At 52.6% G+C, this 14,503-nt stretch overlaps 1 protein-coding gene across 3 annotated transcripts in view; it reads left to right on the top strand.

The window, feature by feature from the left end:
• The window catches only part of LOC116440419 (trifunctional purine biosynthetic protein adenosine-3-like), a 32,267-nt gene that overhangs the window by 9,386 nt on the left and 8,378 nt on the right, over positions 1-14,503 (top strand). For 2 of the 3 annotated variants that reach the window (XM_032101228.1, XM_032101229.1), the window contains 13 exons: positions 25-193; positions 2,913-3,144; positions 3,249-3,343; positions 4,074-4,183; positions 6,244-6,442; positions 7,272-7,523; positions 8,180-8,329; positions 9,373-9,579; positions 10,324-10,464; positions 10,762-10,892; positions 12,416-12,557; positions 13,204-13,319; positions 13,726-14,419. In XM_032101228.1, the coding sequence (XP_031957119.1) occupies positions 25-193; positions 2,913-3,144; positions 3,249-3,343; positions 4,074-4,183; positions 6,244-6,442; positions 7,272-7,523; positions 8,180-8,329; positions 9,373-9,579; positions 10,324-10,464; positions 10,762-10,892; positions 12,416-12,557; positions 13,204-13,319; positions 13,726-14,010 (2,229 nt within the window). In that variant the 3' untranslated portion in view covers positions 14,011-14,419. Of the gene's footprint in view, positions 1-24; positions 194-2,912; positions 3,145-3,248; positions 3,344-4,073; positions 4,184-6,243; positions 6,443-7,271; positions 7,524-8,179; positions 8,330-9,372; positions 9,580-10,323; positions 10,465-10,761; positions 10,893-12,415; positions 12,558-13,203; positions 13,320-13,725; positions 14,420-14,503 lie in introns of those variants that run through there. The other variant, XM_032101230.1, reaches the window with a different exon arrangement.

Genomic DNA, 14,503 nt, shown 5'->3' with positions numbered 1-14,503 from the left:
CATCACTCTGAAAACTTTCTACAGGTAATTCTCCCTCTGCTTAAAAATGATTTTTATGAAGTGATTCAGGCAACAATTGATGGCAAACTCTGCAGCTCCATGCCAGCCTGGTCAGAGAACAGAACTGCTGTGTGTGTGGTCATGGCCAGCCCAGGATACCCAGGAGACTGTGACAAAGGCATGGAGGTAACAGGTAACTCTGGCAGGTTGTTCGCTATTTAATTACAGCCTAGTCCTTCCGTGGGTTTGGATCTCCCTCTGCTCCCAGAGGTCTGTACAGCTCCCCTGGATCCCCCTCTGAGCCTGCCTTGCTCCTTGCTCCTGGTCCTTGGGGCAGGAATGCTCCTCACTGAGATCTCTCACCTGCAGCGTTAAATCTGCTCTCAGCTGCTGCTGCTGCTGCTGTGACAAGGAGGTGATGGGGAAGGATGGAACTGTGTCATCCTGCAGCAGCTGTGCCCTGGCCATGGGGAGCACTGGCACAGAGTGCCAGGAGCCTGAGGCAGTGCTGGCAGCACAGCCTGCCTTTCCTGCCTGGGGCCAGGAGGCCACGTGGACTCAGCCAGAGCCCGACCTGAGGGACAGGGTGGGACCTGAGGGGCTGTGACCTTTGAAACAGGAGCGCTGCAGCCTCCTCCATCTGCCCTGGGATCACCAGAGTGGGGCACCTTCCTCACAGGGCCCCAGGGGCTGGGGAAGGTGGGCACAGGGATATTCGGTATTCACACAGGTATTCAAGATTAACTTAGATACTAGATATAGGTGTTCAATATTCATATAGGTATTCAATATTAACTTAGATATTAGATATAGGTGTTCAATATTAACTCAGATATTAGATATAGGTGTTCAATATTCATATAGGTATTCAATATTAACTTATATATTAGAGATAGATATTCAATATTCATATAGGTATTCAATATTAACTTAGATTTTAGAGCTAGATATTCAATATTCATATGGGTATTCAAGATTAACTTAGATATTAGATATAGGTGTTCAATATTAACTCAGATATTAGATATAGGTGTTCAATATTCATATAGGTATTCAATATTAACTTATATATTAGAGATAGATATTCAATATTCATATAGGTATTCAATATTAACTTAGATTTTAGAGCTAGATATTCAATATTCATATGGGTATTCAAGATTAACTTAGATATTAGATATAGGTGTTCAATATTAACTCAGATATTAGATATAGGTGGTCAATATTCATATAGGTATTCAATATTAACTTAGATTTTAGACATAGATATTCAGGATTCATACAGGCATTCAACATTCATTTAGATATCAATATCCATTTGGGTATTGGATATATCAGAATCCCTTGAGTCCGTGGCAAGGAGAAAACTCTGCTTGGTTTTCATTTTCCCAGGTGGTGGCAGCAGTTCCTCCTCTTCCCTTATCCTCCCCTCCAAACAGGAATCTGAAAAAAACCCCAAAACCCTGAACAGTTTTGCTTCCCTGTGTCAGACCTGTGAGTGTTTGTGGGGTACCAGCTCCACGTGTTTGTAGGGAATTGTGTTGAGTGGGCAGGAGGGAATAGTGGGGGAGTGCTGAGGTAACATCAGCATTGATGGTTTAATGTTAGGGAGAGGGGAGAATCCAGACAGGAAATGGCTGTGGATTGTGATTTCCTATAGGAAAGCCCTGCACAGATTATTCCCAGTTCCCAGAGAGAGCACAGCTTTCCTGGCACAGGGTAGGGATATGTCCTCTGGTGGCTTCTGGATCCCTTATTTCTGTTCCTGTGTGATTTCTTTGTTTATGTTTGGGCTGCCCCAGATCCATGGACATGTAGGAGAGAGGCCAGAGGAGGCACCAGGATGAGCAGAGGAATGGAGCAGCTCTGCTGGGAGGAAAGGCTGCGAGAGCTGGGATTGTTCAGCCTGGAGAGGAGAAGCTTTGGGCTGAGCTCAGTGTGGCCTTGCAGGGCCTGAAGGAGCTGCAGGAAAGCTGGAGAGAGACAATTCCCAAGGCATGGAGGGCCAGGAGCCAGGGAATGGCTTCCCAGTGCCAGAGGGCAGGGCTGGATGGGAGTTTGGGCAGGAATTGTTCCCTGGGAGGGTGGGCAGGCCCTGGCACAGGGTGCCCAGAGCAGCTGGGGCTGCCCCTGGATCCCTGGCAGTGCTCAAGGCCAGGCTGGACACTGGGGCTTGGAGCAGCCTGGGCCAGTGGGAGGTGTCCCTGCCATGGCAGGGGTGGCACTGGATGGGCTTTAAGGTACTTTCCAGCCCAATCCAGTTTGGAATTTCATGATGTTTTACTGGATGGCTCAGAAGAGGATTCCTGGGGCCAGTGCAGTGGGTTGCCCTTCACTGGTGATGCTGTTTCTCAGAAGAAAGGAAGTTGGGAACCTTTATTCTTTTTCTCCCTTGCCTGATAAAAGGACTTCAATATTCAGTGTTTTATCCACACAAGGGACTGGAGCTGGGGAAGGATCTGGAAAAACCATCCTAGGAGGAGCACCTGAGGGAGATGAGGGGCTCAGCCTGGAGCAGAGGAGGCTTGGGGGGACCTCACTGCTCCCCACAAGTCCCTGCCAGGAGGGGCAGTGAGGGGGGATCGGGCTCTGCTGCCGTGTGCCAAGGGAAAGGAGGAGAGGAAATGGCCTCAAATGGCACCAGGGGAGGCTCAGGGTGGAGATTGGAAACAATTTTTCCCTGCCAGAGTGGTGAGGCCTTGGGATGAGCTGCCCAGGGAGTGCTGGAGTCACTGTCTCTGGGAGTGCTCAGGAGGAGTCTGGATGTGGCCCTTGGGGACAGGCTTTGGGGTGCTGCTGGTGCTGCTGGGGTGGCACTGGGTGATCCTGGAGGGCTCTGCCCACCTTGATTCTGTGATTGTCAGCAGAGAATGTGATTCAAAATCCCCAGAGGATTCCTTTTGTTTTTGCAGGGCTTCTGCAAGCCAAGGAGTTGGGGCTGCAGGTGTTCCATGGGGGCACAGCGCTGAAGGATGGCAGGGTGGTGACCAGTGGTGGCAGAGTCCTGTCCGTCACTGCTGTCAAGCAGGACCTGATGGAAGCTCTGGGAGAAGCCAACAGGGGCGTGGCCACCATCCACTTCCAGGGGGCCACGTTCAGGAGGGACATCGGGCACCGGGGCCTGCGGCTGCTCCAACAGCCCCTGTACGTGAGCACGGGGCCAGCCCAGATGTTCCTTCCTGCCCCTCACATCTGGGCCATCTCTGATGGGTCACTGCTGCTGCCAGCACGTCCTTCCCTCCCCACAGGGCCCTGATGTACAAGGACAGACACGTGGGAGCTGTAACCAGGGACGCTTTGAGTCATCTGCCCCCAACATCAGCTGTGAAAGGCACCAGGGCAGGTAGGACTGCGAACAATCTGGGAGTCCCCTCAGAATATTGGTTCTTTTCTCCCTGAGAGGTGGGCAATGCTCTTGTGGCATTAAAACTGAGCTTGGGAAACTGGGCTGGGATCAGCACAAAGAAAGAAAATTCATTTCTTTCTTGTCACTCTTCTTATGGTTAATTAAGAAATGCCTGCCTTGCCATGGAGGTGATTGTGCTTCCTAGAGGTGCAGAATGGAGAGGAATATAATGGGAATACCATAAATAAATAAATAAATACAATATTAGTAATAGAAACCCTGCAGAGGAGCAGGCTCAGGGGGGACCTTGTGGCTCTGCACAAGTCCCTGACAGGAGGGGGCAGCCGGGGGGGTCGGGCTCTGCTGCCAGGGAACAGGGACAGGAGGAGAGGGAACGGCCTCAGGCTGGGCCAGGGCAGCCTCAGGGTGGACAGCAGCAGGAATTTCCCCATGGAAAGGGAGCTCAGGCCTTGGCAGGGGCTGCCCAGGGAGGTTTGGAGTGCCCATCCCTGGAGGTGTCCCAGGAAGGGCTGGAGGTGGCACTCAGTGCTCTGGGCTGGGGACAAGGTGGGCATGGGGCACAGCTGGGCCTGGCTGGGCTGGGAGGGCTTTTCCAGCCTCAGGGATCCTGGGATTCTGTGATAATTTACAGTTCTTGTCTTGGTGAGAGTTTTTGGGTCTTTTTATTTCCCATAAATCTGATCCTTGCCATGTTTGTACTTGGCAGGAAGTCGATCAGAAGGAGGAGGCTTTGCTGCTTTCTTTGACCTGAAGGCATCTGGTTACGATGATCCCATCCTGGTGTCCCAGACCAAGAGCCTTGGACCCAAACTGCAGGTAATTGGCAGCCCCACTGCAGCAAAGCTGATGTCACCTGCCAGGGCTGTTTCAGTGCCACAGTCAGTCCCACCACCTGCACCCTCCTGAGCTCTACAAACACTCCTGAGTCCACTGCAATGGGCACCTGAACTTTGTAAATGGTAATTTGTGCAAGGTCCGGGCATGGTGTGTTGAGAATGTGGATATTTTGGGATGAAATGATAATAAACCAAGAATTTAGCTGAACACTTGAGGCACTAAACCCCAGAATTTCTGCTATACAATAGAGGGTCCATTGGCTTTGAGAAAGATCTGTGTGGAGGAGCACAGGGAGGTGTTGAAATGAGAACTGGCAGACTCAGCCTAATAAATTGTGTGTGGAAAGGGAGCACAGGTACCTCTGTCAGAGCACTGGGGAAAGGAAGGATGGAAAAAATAAACATTAAAGGGGAACAGAAGCCAAGAGATAAAGAATTTTAATTAGCCAAGAACACACAGGATAAGCTGAATTAGGAATTACATTTATGTACTGAATTAGAATAAATGGAGCCAGGGATATATCTATGTATCAAATCAGGATAAGCTGACCCGGGGATTTATTTATATATTAAATCAGGAGGTTTTCAGCCATCAGGAGAGTGGAGATCTGAAGCTCCTTTCACTGTCAAGCACAGCAATATCCCTTGTTTCAAATGGTTTCTGCCTTTAATGCCAGGATAACAAACAGCAGGAGACTGAGCAGAGTCATTCCAAAGGTCTTTTGCAGTCTTACATCCTGGGACACCTCTGAGCAGGAAAAAGTGATTGGTGCTGGCCCTTGTGAGTCTTTGTTCCAACTGCTTGGCACACAGACATTCCCAACTGTGTTTCCACAGACTGTTCCCAAGGTTCTTCCTTGCCCAAGGCAAAGTTGGCTGATGCCTGCTCGGATTGTTCCTGGAGCAGTGGGAGGGAGGTGCTGTCGTGCAGCAAAGACCATGGGATGCCCATTTCCATAGCTCTCCTAAATCCAGCAGCCAGGGAAATCAATCAGGAATCCAAGCCCAGACTTTGTTTGGGTGCTGTTCCCTCATCATTTGGAATCCAGTGATATTTATCCACGTTTTCCCCTCGCCCATCCCTCTGTCCTGGGCTTTTCTGCACCTTTTCTGCACTGTGTCACTAAAAGGTACCTCCTTGAAAATTTATTCACTGATGATCTTCAAGGTCTTTTGCACCCTAAATAATTCTATGATTTTATAATTCTGTGATCTGTGTGCAATCTTTGTCCCTCTGCAGCCCCGTGAGCTGAGCAGGATGCTCCAGGGTATCCCTGAGAGCTGGAAATGTCAGCACTTTATGGAAGCCACAACACCAGGTTTCACTACTTGTGAAATGCAGACACCTTGAGGACTTCTTCTAAAACCAAACAGCAACTTCTCTGAGGGAACTGTTTGTGCTTTATTAAAGACCTTCCAGGGCCTAAAGGGGCTCCAGGAGAGCTGGAGAGGGACTGGGGACAAGGGCTGGAGGGCCAGGAGCCAGGGAATGGCTTCCCAGTGCCAGAGGGCAGGGCTGGATGGGAGATTGGGCAGGAATTGTTCCCTGGGAGGGTGGGCAGGCCCTGGCACAGGGTGCCCAGAGCAGCTGGGGCTGCCCCTGGATCCCTGGCAGTGCCCAAGGCCAGGCTGGACATTGGGGCTTGGAGCAGCCTGGGACAGTGGGAGGTGTCCCTGCCATGGCAGGGGTGGCACTGGATGGGCTTTGAGGTCCCTTCCAACCCAAACCATTCCATGATTCCATGATGATATTCCAAACAGTAAACAAAAAAACCCACCCAAAATTACACTTTGTGGGTAGCTGTAGCTGGAATTTGAACTAATGTTCCAAGATAAAGGCAAAATAGATTTTTCTGGTTTTTTTTGCCTGCTCTGTAAGAAAATGAGCTATTTTCTCTTCCTTTAAACCAGGTAATGCACCAGGTTCTGTCTTCCATGAAAGTCCTGTAGTGATTCCTTTCAGAGAAAAGAAGGTTTCTGCTGATTTCAGTGATTACTGACTGAGTTCTGCCTGTTTCTCATTCCCACCATGTTTTGCAGGTTGCCCAGGTCTGTAAAAGACACGACACCATCGGGCAGGACCTGGTGGCCCTGTGTGTCAACGACCTCCTGGCTCAGGGAGCTGAGCCCCTCTTCTTCCTCAGCCAGTTGGCCTGTGGCAAACTCGATGCTGAAGTGATGGAAACAATAAAAGAAGGAATAGCTGAGGCTTGCAGGAGTGCAGGGTGTGCTTTCCTGGGTATGGACACTCCTCTCCTCTGGGATTTGAAGGTTCTGATGTTGAATTTATCACCAGAGAAATGGACTTGAGAGGCAGAGGCAGAATGTGGCCCTGGAATTCTTGGTTTCTGTTTGGTGGAAAAAACAGTTGAGAATTTGTGCTTAAATTCTTCCTTGTCTGTAAAATGGGTCAGCACAGGAAGAAGGGGTTTAGTATTTGTGCATTTGGATCCTTGTTCTTCCTTCTTTATCCCTGAACAAAGGAGAACAGAGCTGGCAGCCTGACACTCTTCAACGTTAATGTTTTCTTCCATCCTCTACACTCAGTCCTAGCAGGGAGGTGCCACATGAGTACCAGAAATAATAATCATAAAAACGCTTCTTCTTTCATGAAGCTTTGGTTTGTTGGAGTCTTGAGGTGAAGTAAGAAACCAAGAAGGATTTTAAAAAGAGATTTGAAAGTTCTTAGGCTGTGTGTCCCTGCATAAGCTGTTCACTTTAGAAGATGCCATAAATTTAAAATTGTGTTACAATAATGGCTTTGAGCTAGGGGAGGGCAGGGCTGGATGGGATCTTGGGCAGGAATTGTTCCCTGGGAGGGTGGGCAGGCCCTGGCACAGGGTGCCCAGAGCAGCTGGGGCTGCCCCTGGATCCCTGGCAGTACCCAAGGCCAGGCTGGACACTGGGGCTTGGAGCAGCCTGGGCCAGTGGGAGGTGTCCCTGCCATGGCAGGGGTGGGAATGGGATGGGCTTTAAGGTCCCTTCCAACCCAAACCATCCTGGCATTCTGTGACTAAAATGAACACAAACCCCACTGCAGGAGGTGCTGACCCCTCTCTCCCCCGTAGGTGGGGAGGTGACAGAAGTGGCGGCCCCGTGTCCCTCTGGGCACTGTGACCTGGCCGGGTTCGTGGTGGGAGCGGTGGAGCGAGGCCAGCGGCTGCTGGGGCTGCAGAGGGCTGACGAGGGCGATGTGCTGCTCGGCCTGGGCTCTCCCGGCATCCCCGGCCGCGGCTTCGGCGTCGTGCGCAAGATCCTCCTGGCGTCCTCCCTGCACTGCTCCTCGCCAGCCCCGGGCAGCTGCGGGGACACCACTCTGGGTGTGGTATCCTTCTTCCCGAGGGATTCGCATGGCCAGGGGCTGCCAAGGGCTGTGCCCATCAGCCTGGGTTAATCGGTCTTTTGGGCAGGGCTGGTGTCCACTGCTCTGGGAGAGTGGGCAGCACTTCTGCCTCCTTCCCAAGGCCTGCTACAAGGACTGGGAGAGAACCTGTTCAGGGAAGCATTCCCACAAAACACCCCACCTTTGAGACAAATTCATTGAATTCAGCCTGGAGAAGGGAAGGCTCCAGGGAAACCTCAGAGCTCCTTGCAGGGCCCAAAGGGGCTCCAAGAGACCTGGAGAGGGACTTGGGAATAGGGGATGGAGGGACAGGACCAAGAGTAATGGGTACAAACTGAAAGAGGGAGAATTTAGGCTGGATATTGGGCAGGAATTGTTCCCTGGGAGGGTGGGCAGGCCCTGGCACAGGGTGCCCAGAGCAGCTGGGGCTGCCCCTGGATCCCTGGCAGTGCCCAAGGCCAGGCTGGACATTGGGGCTTGGAGCAGCCTGGGACAGTGGGAGGTGTCCCTGCCATGGCAGGGGTGGCACTGGATGGGCTTTGGGGTCCCTCCCGACCCATTCTGGGATTTTTTGATTCTAAACCTCTCAAGAGGTTTTAAACAGAAGCACTGAGCTGACACTGTTGTTTGCAGGAGATGTTTTGCTGACCCCAGGGAAGATGTTCAGCCCAGCTCTGCTGCCTGTCCTTCGCTCGGGGCACGTGAAGGGCTTTGCCCCCACAGCTGAGGGGCTCCTGGGGGGCATCTCCAGGGTCCTGCCCGAGCACGTCAGCGCCGTCCTGGGTAAGTGCCTGAGGGCTTCCTGTGTGACAAAGCTCAGGCACAGCACGGCCTTGGCCTTTCAGCTTCAGCTGTGGAATCCTCAGAAATGTCCCTGCAGACTTGGAGACTGAACGGCCCCAAGTGGTGCTTTCCAAGGGGCTGCCAAAACCATTCCTGTTCCAAGCCATGAGCAGCACTCTTCACAGAAAAAGGGAAATTCCAGAGGAGTTTAAGGGCAGCACAACTCTGGTCAAGATGTTTTGTATGGAGAGGTGTCATGAGGAGCACACAGTCTTCTCCAACACCTTTTGTCCTAAACAGTGAGGCTTAGTGGGAGAATTAATTTGCATGGTTTGCTCCACATACACACATTTAATGCACTTTCTTGGTAGCTTCCCCACAACATCTGACATCTGTGAGTAAGGGAGAACTTTTTTCTGATGAAGCCAAAATTGGGCAAAGAATTCAGAAATTCGAAATAGTAAAGAAAACCATGTTCATGTGAGTCTAAAAATAGAGTGGGGATGGGAAGGGGAGAAGGGGGGAAGGAAGGGGTGTGTGTGTGTGTTGGGCTGTATTTCTCTAGAATGAAATTAGAAAGGAAAGAAGGAAATTTCCAAGGCCAGGTTGGACAGGGTTTGGAGTAACCTGGGATAGTGGAAGGTGTCCCTGCCCATGGCAGAGAGTGGATTGAGATGGGCTTTAAGGTCCCTTCCAACCCAAACCATTCAGGTTGGACACCAGGAGCAATTTCTTCATGGAAAGGGAGCTCAGGCCTTGGAAAGAGCTGCCCAGGGAGGTTTGGAGTGCCCATCCCTGGAGGTGTCCCAGGAAGGGCTGGAGGTGGCACTCAGTGCTCTGGGCTGGGGACAAGGTGAGCATGGGGCACAGCTGGGCCTGGCTGGGCTGGGAGGGCTTTTCCAGCCTCAGGGACTCTGGGATTTTGTAACAGCAAGAACTGGGTTCTATCAGCTCTTGTAACACACCACTGTCACTGCAGATAATAAATAAAAAGTAATAACAAACATTTGTGCTGCCCACACACAAATTTCAAACTTTTCCAGATGCTCTCAGCTGGAAGATCCCTGAAATCTTTTGCTGGCTCTACAAGGAGGGGAACCTCTCTGCAGAGGAGATGGCTCAGACCTTTCCTTGTGGGATCGGGGCCGTCTTGGTTGTGCAGAAGGACCTGGCCCAGCACGTTCTCCAGGACATCCAGAGGCAGCAGGAGGCCTGGCTGATTGGGAAGGTGGTTGCCCCTTGTTACACAGGTGAGCAGGTGTCCTCGTGGGACTGAACAGACTCCCTGTTCCTGTTGTGCAGTTCACACCATTTCCCTGTTGTTTCACTAGGCTGGAGGCTACTGGACACCTCCACATCAACATTTCAGGACTAAATAAATGAGCAGTGAGTTCTTGTTTCAGGGTGGCAGCACCTGGATAACCTCTTCCCCCTCCCTGAGGCTTCAGGATATTCCTGTGCTGACTGTCCCAAACATCAGTGGATATTTTACCACACTCATGGAGATCAACTCCCCTCCTGTCCAGCCCCTCCCCAGCTCCCACAGATCCATGTGAAGGTTGAGGGTAGGCCACAGCTTTGTACAGTCATGTGTGATGATGGTCAGTCTGAATCCTGGTGTGTCACTGATGGACATCCAGCAGGACATGAACCAAAATCCCTCTGGAAACCCAACAGTTTGGGCAGCCAAAATGTCACCTCAGCTCTATCAGCACCGTTTTTAGTGTCCTCTTGCAACATGAGAGGTATAGAAGATGGGACTAATCCTTGAGAAGGCCTCTGTGAACAATTCTGTGAGTGGGTAACACAAGAGATGAGCACAACTCCTGCAGGTTGGGGTGTTCCAGCAGGGAATCCCTTTGGAGCTCCATCACTGCTGACATAAATTCATTGCTGATGCATTTTCCTGTCATTGAAACATTATTAATGAACTATACGAAGTCAGTTTAGAAGGAAAGGTAAAATCTAACACTTTCCTCATGTGTTTGGAACAGGTTCTCACATTGAAGTGGAGAATCTTGCAGAGGCCCTGCAGCTGAGCAGCCCCCAGCAGCTGCTGAACGACACCACTGCCGAGAGCCAGCCCCAGCCCAGGAAGAGAAAGGTGAAAGTGGCAGTTCTTGTCTCTGGAACAGGTGAGCTGTCACTTGTCCTGGCACAGAGAATGTCCTGACACAGGAGAGGCTGGATTCAGGTGTGTCCACCTGGCCTTTCTTTCAGTAGAGTCCCTGGACCTTCAAAGTCCGGGGTGTCACTCTGACTGCAAGTCAAGGGGTTGTGTTGCATTGCTTAAAACCTGAGCTTTATCAGTGTCCCCACCCCTCAGTCCTGATTGTGGACCAGCAGATCCTTGTTAGAGCAGCAGCTGAGAGCCCCTCCCAGGGCCGTGGGTGCTCATCTGTCCCCCAACCTTTGCTCTCTCCCTGCTGGAGGCACGACCCTGCCTGCGCTCATCAGCTCTGCCAGGGAGCCGGGCAGCTGTGCCCAGCTGGTCCTGGTCATCTCCAACAAATCTGGAGTGGAGGAGCTACGGAGTGCAGCCCGGGCTGGAATTCCCACCAGGGTAAGGACACATTCCCTTCTCCTTTTTATTCCCTGCTGCTGAGCCCGTGGATGGTCAGGAAATGCTTGCTGAGCACTGAGGTTTCATTTCAGTGTGAAGCTTTCCCTGTGGATGGAGCACAGAGTTGGAAGGAGAGGCAGAGCTGGGAGTCCCCACTGGGCTCTGGGAGCCTTTCCCAGCTCAGCAGTGAGTGCTACATCCCAGGGAAGGGATTTAAATGGATGGTTTGGGTCTGAGACTGCAGCCCACGAGCCTCAAGCTTTGGCTGAAATCAGTCAAACTTCAGGTTCTGCAAAGCACAGAAATGTGTTGTCTCCTGGATTTACCCCTCCTTAGAATCACAGAATCCCAGAAGGGATTGGGTCGGGAGGGACCTTGAAGCCCACCCAGTGCCACCCCTGCCATGGCAGGGACACCTCCCACTGTCCCAGGCTGCTCCAAGCCCCAATGTCCAGCCTGGCCTTGGGCACTGCCAGGGATCCAGGGGCAGCCCCAGCTGCTCTGGGCACCCTGTGCCAGGGCCTGCCCACCCTCCCAGGGAACAATTCCTGCCCAATCTCCCATCCAGCCCTGCCCTCTGGCACTGGGAAGCCATTCCCTGGCTCCTGGCCCTCCATGCCAGCCCTTGGCCCCAGTCCCTCTGCAGCTCTCCTGGAGCCCCTTTAGGCCCTGCAAGGGGCTCTCAGGTCTCCCAAAGCCTTCTCTTCTCCAGGATGAAAACCTGTGTCTCACATTGTGCCCAGTCCCTTTCAGTGACATCACACAAGTCTTTTCTTCTGCCAGTGGGCCACAGAGCAGCTCCTTGGGAGAGGAATTTGTCCTGGTTTGTTCCATAAAATCCCCTGGCAAGGACCATCAGCACTGTCTGAGAACACTCTATGACTTGGGATGGCAAATGCAGGAACTCCCCCTTCTGCCATCGAGTGGGTTTGAGCAGCTGTTTTTACAGCTGTGCACAGATGGGAATAAACCCTGCTAGAGGCTGTCCCTGCATGGGAAGGGTTCAGCAGCTTCTTCAGCCCCTGAGCTGGATTCATGTGACATTTTTCTGACTCATTGTTAAAAAAAAAAGTGATCTGAAACTTCAGTCACACTTTCACAGAGACTTTGTGAGCCCCTTGTTTGAAGGCCCCCAGGAGAGTCAGGAATCAGCACTCACCTGCGGGCTGAGAATGAGAGGTGGGGTAGAAATAAAGGAGCTCCTCCTCCTCTCACCCAGAGGGTCTGGCCAGTTGACTCCACCACCTCCCCGGGCAACTCATTCCAATGCCTGACCACTCTTAAAAGGGAAAAATGATTTCTAATCTCCAATCTGAACCTCCCCTTGTGCAATTTAGAGCCATTTCCTCTCGCCCTTTCACTTGGGACATGGCAGAAAACACCAGCCCCACCTGACTGCACCCTCCTTTCAAATCACAGAGTGGCCTGGATTGAATCCAGTTTGTTTCTCTTTGTTGCCCAAGCAGCTGCTCTCAATCCCACTGAGTTGTTTCCTTGAGGTGGCTTTTGTTTCACTGTTCCAGGTGATTGATCACAAACTGTACGGGAGCCGCTCGGAATTCGACAGCACCATTGACCGAGTCCTGGAGGAATTCTCTGTGGAGCTGATTTGTCTGTCAGGATTCATGAGGGTTTTGTCTAGCCCTTTTCTCCGAAAATGGAAAGGTAAGGAATGAAATGTAAAAGAGAAACCGAACCAGGGGTGGTTGGTCTCCCCAGGATTCCACTGTCAGAGCTCTTTGTCCTTTGGTTGAATCCCTCAGCCCTGCTGGCACTGCTGCCCTGTGCTCCCATTTCCTCTGCAGTGGGACTGTGTTGGGATTCTGCCTGAGGATTGCCAGAGGAGCCCCTTCTGCTGCCTCAGCAGTGAGAGAGGGGCAAAATGGGGTTGTGGGGTGGGTCTGTGCCTTCCCCAGGGACGGAGTTTGATCCCATCCTTTGCCAGGGAGCTGTGCTGGGGAATCCTGCTGAACTCACCTCCTGCTGTTCCCACTCAGAGAAAAATGGGAGAGAGGTGGATTCCTCCATTCCCCTCCCTCCTGTGGTGCCCTGCACACCCTGACACAGCTCCATGTGTGCCCCAAGTGAGCGAGGGGTGAGCAGTGAGTGAGTGCCAGCTCCTGAGGCCTTGCTCAGGAGTGACAGGCTCCTTTGGGAATGCTGCTGCACCTGTGCTCCTGGAAGAGCAGAATTCCCTCACATCAGAGCAGCGCTGCTCAGGGCTTCGAGTGATGATCTAATCTCATTTTATTTTTAAGGAAATTCAGTTCAGATTATCAATTTCTTTTTCTCCTCTCACACTGATGCCCAGGGAAAATTTTGAATGCTTCTCCATCACTTTTCCCACGCATCAAGGATGGAAATGCCCATCAGGAGCCCCTGGAAAGTGGATTCAAAGTCTCAGGCTGCACTGTGCATTTCGTCCTGGTGAGTGGCCTCAGAACTGGGAAGTTAGGAAAATTTGGAAGTTAGGAATTTGCTTTTTTTCTTTCTTTCTGAGGGCAGAAACAGGCACAGGTAACAGGAATGAATGGGAATCTTGGTATTGTTACCAGTAAAACCCAGGAAGACTTGGGGTTGCATTTGGGCTTGCTTGAGGTCCCGCCTTCTTCCCTTGCATTTTGGGGCGGTTTATTCCCATTTCCCTCCTCCCAGAATGTGCCAGCCCCGCTCTCCTCCCGCGGTGCCCCTGAGCTCGTGGAGCTGTCCCTCATGGAGGCGTCCCCTCTCTGGCTGTCCCTCGAGCCCCCTGCCCTCCCCCGGCCCCGTGCTCCACCCACAGCGCCCAGAGCCGTCCCGAGCCGTTCCCCTGAGCCCCTCGGTCCCCCCGCAGGAGGAGCCGGGCGCCAGGGCCGTGATCCACCGGGAGCCGGTGCCGCCGCGGCCGGGGGACACGGAGGCCGCGCTGGCGGAGCGGCTGCGGGAGGCCGAGCTCAGGGCCTTCCCCCTGGGCCTGCAGCTCGTGGCCAGCGGCGCCGTGCGGCTCGGAGCCCGTGGGGCAACCTGCTGGAGGCGGGAGAGCCAAAGGCTGAGCCCTCAAGAGGAGCAGGGACACGGCTCGTCCTCGGCCGCGGCTCCGGAGCCTCTGGAACACGGGGGGCTGTGGGCAGGTCCTTGAGGGGCTGCGGCGCTGCTCATCTTCCCTCCTTCCTCCCTCCTTCCTCCTCCTCCCTCCTCCTCCCTGTGCTTCTCTTTGATGTCTCAGTATCCCAAGTTTCCCTTCCCGTCCTTTTCCCTGAGCTCACAGCTTTTGTTACAGCCCTTTGGAAAAATCATGGTGGGAGCCAGGCTGGCTTTTCAGATTTGGAATTGCTTTGTTCTGGTTTTGAACCTGGAAAGGAGAAAATGTGTTACAAGGAGGGGGCTCGAGCTGTAAAACTGGTCTGGTGCTTCCGAGGGGAATTCATTCTCCCAAGGGATCCATTTCTGTGGCAGAGCACTGGGAGCTTCCCAGAGCAACCCCAACCAGGACCTGCTGCTGCAAGAGTGGGACAACAAAGTCCTGGAGCTGCTGGAGAGAGTCCAGAGAGCCCCCGGAGCTGCTCCAGAGCTGGAGCCCCTCTGCTCTGGAGCCAGGCTGGCAGAGCTAGGAGTGCTCACCTGGGGAGGAG

This window comes from Corvus moneduloides, chromosome 2 (genome assembly GCF_009650955.1).
Source record: "Corvus moneduloides isolate bCorMon1 chromosome 2, bCorMon1.pri, whole genome shotgun sequence".
Lineage (NCBI taxonomy): Eukaryota > Metazoa > Chordata > Aves > Passeriformes > Corvidae > Corvus > Corvus moneduloides.
The sequence above is the reverse complement of the archived record's forward strand: the minus strand, read 5'-3'. Positions and strand labels throughout refer to the sequence as shown.